This window comes from Rhipicephalus microplus, chromosome 8, assembly GCF_043290135.1.
Source record: "Rhipicephalus microplus isolate Deutch F79 chromosome 8, USDA_Rmic, whole genome shotgun sequence".
NCBI classification, from domain to species: domain Eukaryota; kingdom Metazoa; phylum Arthropoda; class Arachnida; order Ixodida; family Ixodidae; genus Rhipicephalus; species Rhipicephalus microplus.
The window spans coordinates 10,303,824-10,313,652 of record NC_134707.1 but is presented as its reverse complement, the minus strand read 5'-3'; the positions used below and the strand labels follow the sequence as shown (position 1 = coordinate 10,313,652).

Here is a 9,829-nt window from a genome sequence, read left to right as displayed (position 1 = left end):
TATATATATATATATATATATATATATATATATATATATATATATATATATATATCACCGAAAACGACATATTTGCAGTGAATTAAGAGCTGAAGCAGCTAAATGTTAACTTCTGGCACGACAAAGCCCATGGTTACAAGCAGGCACGTAGCCATAAATATTTTTTAGGGGTGTTCAACCGTACTTTATGCATGTTCGTGCCTGCGTTTGCAAGCAAAACTGAAAATTTCGAAAAAGTATGAACTACCCCTCTCCCCTCCCCTCATAAATGGTAACGAGTCATGTTGCAGTAGTAGCTTTTCAACATTCATCGAATGGGGCTCGTGCACACTAAATCAAAGTGCACGGACACTTCATTTCGCCGCCATCGAAATGCGACATTATAAGTATCCAAAGCCATAGCCAGGGGCGTAGGCAGAAATTTTCTTCCGGGGGGCACTTTGATTTGAAGTGGAAACGAGGCAGACTTATGTATTCGAGTGCCATTGTTTATATGTCATGGAATAAATAAGAACGGCGTGAAGGGGAGAGGGGCACGTACTGCTAGGATGCAGCTTTTGCAACTGCTGCGCCAGTTGTCGCGGGAGGACGGTTGCGAGCGCTGGGCAAGTAAAGCCCCTGAATGGAGTATCATTAGAAAGTTTTCGAAAAAAAAAATAGCCTCAAGGTCACTGCGCATGCGCAAAACCCAAACCGCGTGTGGGTTTTGAGGTTAGGAACGCTATTTCTCCAATTTAGCGGGAACCCGAAAAGCTTTAGGTCAGACAAACGTGACGACGCCCACTGAAGCGACGGTTATCGGTCAACACTTGAGTGACATAACCCTGTATTCACAAACGCTCCTCGACTCGACTTTCACCCTTCACTTGAAACAGCTGCGCACTGCGCCGCTGCTCGGATAAAAATGACGCTGCACTACTCAAGAATAGCAGCAAATGATATTGATACGCAGTGACATTTTTTGCCTAAAGATGGCGCTTTCACCGGCTTTTTTAAGTAAAGATGGAGCGTTGAATAAAGGGACGTTCTAGAATATGGGCCATAGAATAGCGGGAGTGTCCCAGGCGCCTCAGACCCAATTCGAAAACTCATCGCTCCTGCTTGACACAAAGCGTCCATACGCAAAGGACTTCGGGGCCCCGAAAATTCGAAAACTTCCTATTACCATCGCTATCATGAGTACCAAAATGGCCGCGCCCAGAGATGTGATGGACGGTGTGGAATCTGATCGCCTGGACAGCGAGATTTTCAAACGTTTTCCTTTGCTGCTCCCGATGAACGAAAGCTGCACCGAGTACAAAGGTTTCCTCAAGATACTGGCAAGTTCTGTCCCAGTAAAATTAACCCTAACCGGTGACGACGCTCGCAACATGGCATCTGCGCATGTAGCCCGTTCGCGCGCAATATTCGAAAGATGCGCGGCTCGGATCAAACTTGAAACGCGCCGTGCAGCTTCGAAAGCCTGCCGTGCTCACAGTGCGTTTGCTTTGACCGTAGGATGAAGACTTCTTCGTCCACCTCAGCATCGGAGACGTGCACAATCCCGATACGTACTGCCTCAGTGGCGACTGGGACCTCCAGCAACTCATACTTTCATCGGGCAAAAGCTTTGACGAGGTTCGTAAAACACACGCGTGGCTTTTGAGTTTGGCAAATGGTGCCGTAAGAGACGCTTCTGCGGCTGCCGTTCAGTTGCTAAAATTGCAGTCATGTTATTTTCAGCTGTTCTCGAAATGCAAGTCGGCCAGCCACTTCCTAATGGAATTTTGCAACCTGATGGTGAGCTCGCCTTGTAGATGCAAGAACTTCGGAATGAGATGCTTCATAAACCGTTTCAGGTCCACATTAATTATGCTCAATTTAAGGAACGTGTTTTTACACCTTGAGTAGTGCATGATCATTTTAGGAAGTCAGTGTTCATACTTTTAAAATTAGTGATTAGATTATTTAATATCTAATACTACTTTTAATATTATTTGAAATATTACCAAAAATTATTTCAATGGCATATTTCAATGGCAAATGGTACAGAAAAGAGAAGATTCAAATTATATATACAAAACTATAATAAATGCTTCACATTGGAAAGGTTAAACAAGCTTGCTCAACAAGTTAAGGTAACAGCGCGAGCGCCTCTGTAATTTATTCGTTTGTACGTGAACTCATTTTCTTGAGGCTAACTAATGCCTCTCTAGTCTATTAGTTCAGCAGCTTATGCGAAGCGGATGGTAAATACGAGTTTTTGGGCACACAAAAAAACTTTCTTCCTACCAGGTGTTTGTTAAGTATTGTGCAAAATTAGCAATTTCATTTGGAATCACTGGCCTGGGAGGCATTACTGCGTTCCTTTTGCTCCAAAAATAAATCATGGTTTGGCTCGAAGGGGCACTTTGGAATGTTTCACTCAAATGTCTCTTTCTAGGAGATTGTTCTGCGGTCGAGGAAGAGGTGCCGTGCCTTTGACCCAGCGCCTGAAATCTTCAGCAGGATAATGGCTGATGTGGAACAGTGTGGATGGGAAAAGTGAGCATTAGTAATTGTAGTGGCAAGCAAAGTGATGCAATGCACAGCACGCAAGTCCGTTTCTGCATCACTGAAATTGGCGTAGTCACGTGATCCACAATGTTCATTAGAATTTGAGCAGACCTCGAAATGCGTAACATACTGTTTCTGTTTGTTAGTTGCATATGCTTATGGTCTGAAGGTGTTTCATTGTCTGAGCAGCTTTTCGATTTTGAGGCAAGCATTTGGCACAGTGTAATTTAGAAGAACTTCAAGTCTAGTGTAGCAGGTCTGCAGAAATGATAATGACAGTAACAAAAACAACGGTGTTGTAAAGACTCAAGCACTTTCATTTCGGAATCCAAATATGTCATTTCACGTATGTTCTTCAATGCAATATCAAATCACATAATAATGATGACATAGTCCTCCAAGTTTCTTTTAAATCGAATCTTTCAAATCAAACGTTATGCTTTCTGTGCTGTGATGTGTAGCAAGACTAAGGTGCCTTTGAAAACTGTGCAACAAAGATCTAACAGAGCTGATGGTTTATTATCTATTTCGTTTAGCCTCGAGCACATCAACGTGTCCGGAGATGAAATTCACTTGAAGTACACTGATCAGAAAAAAAGAAAGCACGTGCTGAAAATTCATTTTTCTGAAGCGGTAAGCTACCTTTCTATGTTTAGACACATCGCATGCGTGTTTTTTTCAAAGTTAATTTCACTGATATGGACACTTAGGAGTCATTGTGACACTGTCTCTAGGTGCATTAAGATGATTTTAACAAAGTTTAATGTTATGTGCATGAATTCTCCTAGCTGAATTTGCTAATGTTGGCATCAACTTGCAACATATTAACTCTTGACAGAATGCCCATTCGTTAGATTTGTTAAATATGTTACGGTTGGGAAGCATGGAATGATGGTTCCTATTTTCTTATTTCAGTTTCCTGTGGACGAACCTCTGGTTGAGCATGACCTTCCTATTCAACTGGAATTCTACTGGAACAATGTTAGTAACACGGTGATTCTGTTGGTACTCTGCTTTACAATAGTTGACAAAGCATTGCAGTATACAGTATAGTACAATTATTAAAATTTGTTGCTTACAGGCACCATTTGTGTCTATTAACAGAACTGAATGTTAGTGGACAAGCATTAGTCAACAGATATGCAATAACATGTCGGTTATCCTTTGTCATTTAAAGGATGGCACTCTACGAACAATTTACAACAAGTTCAAGGAGGAAGTTGAAAGGCTTCAAGAGTTCTGGGCTGTGATGGACGACTTGGACTCGAACTGCTGGGTTCTTGACCCAGCAAGCCCGAGGCACAGTGACTGCTATCGTAGGATTGCACTCGGTAAAGGACTCGCGCATGACTTGCCTACAGCTCAGGCACACATAGCTCAAACCAGAACATATATTTCATGATTTATCCTTGGTTTAGCTTCAGCCCTGAAAGCTCTGTAGTGACCTATGTTCAAGATTATATCATATGACAGATTGAACTGCATCCATGTATACTCTGGGCTGCGTCACATTCATAACTAAGGATCAGCATTTGCGATGCTGGAATTAAATATTGTGCATCTTTCTCTAAATTTTCAGCCATAATCTGATTTCTTTACAACTACGGCTCACATTCATAAATCAACTTTATTCTTATTATGCATTTTCCTTATAAGTTTTGTGACTTCAGTACATTTGATCAACAAAGTCGGCTGGAGCATAGAGTTTCCTAAAATTAACTAGAGGGGACTCTGGCACTGCGATCGTTTAGCAACCATGGGAATGATGGGTAGTACACACATTTGCCTAGTCTTCGTACTTGCGCGCGGCAAATCATACTTGCGGCTTCGTTTATTACTGTGTTTCGGTTTTGTTTTGCAAGAAAGATTCAGCCCTTTTGAACTTGGTGACCCAATTTGGAAAGGTAAGTCTAAAAGAATAGGGCGGTGAAGCGCAACGGCTGAACATTTGCTCATTTTTGTTTCGTGAGAAACAGCTTCAAGCCACACGAACGCACATGGAGCCAAAAGCAGGCCAGAAGTACGAAGTTTAGACAAATGTGTGTACTACCCATGCTCGCTGAAGCGCCGTGCGTTGCAGTTCCCATAGACACTAATGCCACAGTTCCCTCTAGTGTATATTAGGAAACTCTATGGGCTGGAGTTCATAAACATATCTTGTAAACATTTACCCTAATAGAGTTGAACCCCTGTATGAGACATTGATATAAGAGACAAATGGGTATGAGATAACAGTGCACGCCTACACTGAAATAGGAGTTGATAAGAAAGCGCATACTGTGTGGTAACCTGCATATCAAAATATCTCCCCGGTTCATATCTCTTATAAAGGGCTTCACCTGTATCCTCTTTGTGTTCTTATAACACATGTATAGTGTAAAAAAAACTTCAAGAAAACATGAGATAAAGATAAGGTTGGTTTGTGAATATGGGCCTAAGACATGTTACAAACTTATTAAATGTGGCATTCTTCTTTGCTGAGTTCCATACAACAATGGACTGTTCTTTAATGCTGAAGCATTGCACGCTGCACTTCATGGAGCAAGTGAACAGAGCCATTTGAACATGATCAACATCTGGTTTGAATTTGGAAGCCATGCTTAAATAGCTTTCACCAATGAAATTCAAAGTGACAGTCATTAAATGTAGTAATTTTCAACATTTCGATGAAATATTTTTGCCTTTGTCTCCCAAGGTAACAATGTCTCAGTAGCCGTAGTGTTGCAACCCAGAACACCGAAGGGCTTTCCAAGACTTGAATTCTGCGGTCCCCAGAGAGGTGAGCGAATTTTGGTCTATGTCAAAGAGTAAGGGTCATGCACTCTCAAAAGGCCAAACGCAGCGAAACTTCACTTTGACTATGCTCATCACCACTGAGCCGTACATACAATGGAAGCAATCTTGGTCAGACCACTGGACAGGTAATGCTATAGTTTTATCTTTTAGCTACTGGTTATAGAAGTTATAGTCATGCTGATATCAAATTTGTTTAAAGTATACCTTCTGCAAGCACAGAAGCATCAAAAGAGTTCACCATGGGCTAATCTTTGTTCAACCACCCTGAGCGCTTTCTAAAACACTTCTCTTAGTTGCTGAAGTATTCAGCTCCAATTTTATAACACCATTCTACTAACATATACTTTTATAGCTATATTGCCACAAGGGGAATATCAACATAACAGTCATCGGCTTCATCATATTTGAATAAAATTTGTGCTCTTGCATACAAGATTATTGCAGTTGAAAATTATGTCAGAAGGCTTGCTCTTGGTAAGTGGGCTGAAGTTAGCATTTGCAATAATGCAGAGATGGAACACAACAATGAAAGTGAACTGGTCGGTTTTGTAATATGCGTCCCATGTTGCTATTCACAGTGCCTTCAATCTTAAGTATTTATTATGTGTTACTTGACCTTAGCAAGAGTCTTCAATTTGTAACAAATAAAGTATATTTATTGTGTTTCTGGCATATTATTGTTCTTGCAGTATAGAGAAAAATTATGACTGCACTTGTTCAGCGATAACTGTAACTTGTTACCTCATCGAAACATTAATGACAACTAACAGACAATAAAGCCAAGGAAAGTGTAGGGGATGCTAATTGTAGTTATTGTGATATAAAGAAGAAGAAATAAAAGATTACTTGCTCCCAGAAGGGACCAAACCATCAACCTTAGAATAATGCATCGAAACATGTGGGAGCATTGCTTTTTTGTGCCATGTAACTCCGAGTTGATTACTTTTTGCTGGTAACTGTCCACAGCTGTTTGAACCTTTGTATGATTACCAAGTTATGTGTTATTTGCCATTATCGTTTCAGCTGTGAGTGCCCACGAAGAAGCAGTTGAAAAGAACAAGTGCAAATGGTACTCTGTCTTTATTGACATCCATGTTTTTGATATGTGTGTAAAAAGCAAAACGATTTTTTTTCGTATTAGTAAAGCACAATTTCACGATCCCAAAAACACCACTCTTACTGCGACATCACGCTAGTGAAAAAATGCGCGAAAAGAAAATGCAGGTGGAGACGCCACCTCAAGATTTCAGCGCCAAACACCGTGACGTCGAAATTTTGAGGGCGTCTGCTAGGTCATACTAAGCTTCGAATCAATAAAATCGAAGTACATTGTCATCTATTGGTGCCACAGACCTAGCGCATGAAGTTTCAGAAAATTTCATCGAGCCACTGTAGTGACAATGCGAAAAATACATTTTGAAATTTTCGACCTCATGTGTGGTGATTTCGGTGAGAAATTTAAAAGTGAAACTCCAGCCTTGATTTTCTCTGCTTATAATGAACTTATGACAGAGTTCTCAGAGTGCAGTTTGTAAATCTAAACCAAATCATTGTTTCTCTTCAGTATTTCTTTAATGAACTGCCTGCCCTATACGATTGCTTCAGTGAAACTTTGGTTACAGCAGGTAGTTCTATGCATTTTCTTCTTCTTTGCCACAGGGACAGCAGTAACACAATAAGCGCAAATTTGTCATCACTCCTAGGCATGGAACTGCCATCTCGAAGCTCTGCCCAGCCCCCAGAGGTAAAATAACTAGAGTCTCATGTCGCACAGCGATATGCCCATATCGCAACGAAAAAAAATTATGGTCACTGACCAAGTCATAAGAGGAACCTCTTTTGATGTTGCTGAACTTGTGCAGGTTCCTTGTTTACAATATGCTGAATGTAGCACTGTTGTGCCGTTATGTATGCAGAATATGACATAATGAAGGCCATAAATGGAAGTCATTTTTTCATCTCCTGTCAACTATATTAGGTGTCGTCTGTATCATGTCGTGCTGCATTTGCTGCACTGTGAACAAGAAAGCTGTGCAGGTTTCCAAACGTCGAGAACTCTTCTTTCTTTGTTTACTTAGTCAGCTACTAATTTTTGGTGTGTGCAACGTGCTTCATTTTGACGAAGGTGAAACACCAATAACACAGCTGCATGTAATATTTCAGAATTGTATTTTCTTGTTAGATGGCAAGTATAGTACCAAGGCAAGCAACTCTGAAATCACATTGATAGCGAGCATGGTCGTAGGGCAGCGAATACCACGCCATAAATTTGTCTAGTCCACCATTGATGCACCATGCAATCGAGAGTTATTCCTTTCGCAAATGTAGACTCAGAAACTTTAGACACTGTTTGCCTTAACTAGTGCAGTTCGCGCTACTGGATTTGTGATAATGTTCACATAGTTTAGGGTAGAAAAAATATGGCATGCTTGACAGCTAAAACAGCATCGCTTCAGGAAAGTGGTCACTGGGAAAAGTATAGCGACATGTAACAATATGACTGTATTATACGACTTCATATCAACACTGCATTTGCTATAAGCTGTGCTGTAGTTTTCCCACCTATACCAGTGTTTGCAAAACAACCACTGTGTCATTTCACAGGCTGGCAATGTTCGCTTTAATGATTACACATGCTTACACTGTCATGCATCGATTGTCAGATTGCAACTGCATGAGCTATCTGTAAGACAGCGACACCAAGGCATCCGGTCGACATCGGCAGAATCTGCCACTGTGTCAGATCTGCCACGTTGGCAGCTCTAATTGGTCAAAGGGCTGCTAGGGCTCCTCTGATTGGCTCAAAATGCTGCCATCGCCGACTTGAATAGTATCGCAAATTTACTAAGGTGAAGGATGCTACCAGTGTGAGACACATAAATGCCACTAGGCTCTGCTTTCCAGGATGTCGACTGTGCCTGCGGCATCTGCTACTCCTACCTCCTGGACGGTCACATTCCGGACAAGCTCTGCCAAAGCTCTCGTTGCAGCAAGCCATTTCACCAGTCATGCCTTGTTGAAGTAAGACTTGTTTCTTGCTGTGCAAAGGGCGCATGAATTGGTGATAGGAACATGCAAAATTAGAGTGCATAAACAAAGTTTGACACAGCAGCGAGAGTGCTTTTATGCTGAAACACAAGTTGGTCAACGTAGCCTATGAACAGCTTGCTAATGCTAAGCATTCTACAGGAAATAAACTGGGGTTTCACAAGAAGTTCTTAAGTAGCCATAAAAGAAAACCTAATATTCCTAGCTAAAATTGAAAATTTGTAGCAACGTAAAGTAGAACATGCCAGCAGTCGTATAAAAGCATAATCAAGTTGGACGGCAAGTGTAGCTGGTGGTCTGCGTTTTTCTTAGTGGTCACTAAAACTGTACCAGTGATGATGATCATTTCCTTATACTAGCGGTCGACATCACCTAGTGATCACTACGAGCTGTACTGGTGACCAATGTTTACCTATGATGGTAACCAGTATCATGCAGTGGCCAAATGCAACTCCCATTTATTAAGGCTGCCGTTCAGGTTTCCGTCATACATGTATCAGGATTGTTCCCTCATATCAGGGCGTTCGGTCCGATTTGGCCATTGTGCATGGTTTGCGTGAATTTGGGTTGTGTCTCATCACTTGTTCGGACAGTGCGAATTTCGTTTTTCAGTGGATGCGCTCCCTGCCCTCAGTCAGGCAGAACTTTAACATGTTCTTTGGAGAATGCCCGTACTGTTCCGAGGTAAGATGCGATGTCATGTAAAATGACTCCTTTGTAATGTAAACCTTTGTCTTATCTCACTTGCAGCCCATGTCGTGCAAGATGTGAAGACCCAGTGAATAAATTATTTTTGATAAGTGCTCAATAAAGTTCTTTGCACAATTAGGCTCTTTGCAGTGTATAAGTGCCCGATATGTTTGTGTTTTCCAACATATCCCGAGTGCTAGGGGGTGTTTCACATATTAGCTAAAATATTGTTAAATAAAAATAAGGACGTCAAAAATGTGAAGAAAAATAAAGGTATGAGTGCATACTTTCAATACTTTCTTCAGCCATTATTGTTTTAAACATTATTTTGCTTTAAGCAAAAAGAAAACGTTTCAGTAGTCAGCGGACATTAACATCGTCTTTTACATGCGATTGACTTGGGAGCATCGGTCTTGTGTATGCCAGATGAAAAGTCGTCGATGCCTGAAGTATATTTACATAACTCCTGAAGTAACACATCTATTCGGTGGCGATACAAATAACTCAATTCTATTAAGATGACCCCCCCCTCCTCAAACAGCTTGCATTAATGTTCCCAATGCACACTCTCCATTTTTGGCTGTCCTACAACATGCAACGGTCTATGTAGTGGGTGCTAAAAGTTGCTTCGCAGAATTAAAAGAGCCAAGTTAAGTTGAGCTTCAGTAGCAAATCACCTGCACGCAATTACCATGAGTGTCAATTACCACAAGAGGATTGGTTGGCATGAAAAAACATAGAACATCAAACGGCAACAATG

At 41.1% G+C, this 9,829-nt stretch overlaps 1 protein-coding gene across 1 annotated transcript; it reads left to right on the top strand.

Annotated features, from left to right (window-relative positions):
• Positions 1-1,070: 1,070 nt before the first annotated feature.
• Fancl (E3 ubiquitin-protein ligase Fancl) lies at positions 1,071-9,208 on the top strand. The gene is made up of 13 exons (XM_037416211.2): positions 1,071-1,319; positions 1,498-1,617; positions 1,723-1,779; positions 2,423-2,523; positions 3,072-3,168; positions 3,451-3,516; positions 3,713-3,866; positions 5,231-5,314; positions 6,355-6,400; positions 6,991-7,075; positions 8,236-8,352; positions 8,992-9,063; positions 9,130-9,208. The coding sequence occupies exons 1-13, from the start codon at positions 1,176-1,178 to the stop codon at positions 9,148-9,150; spliced, it is 1,164 nt and encodes a 387-aa protein (XP_037272108.2). The 5' UTR covers positions 1,071-1,175; the 3' UTR covers positions 9,151-9,208.
• The last annotated feature ends 621 nt before the right edge of the window (positions 9,209-9,829 follow it).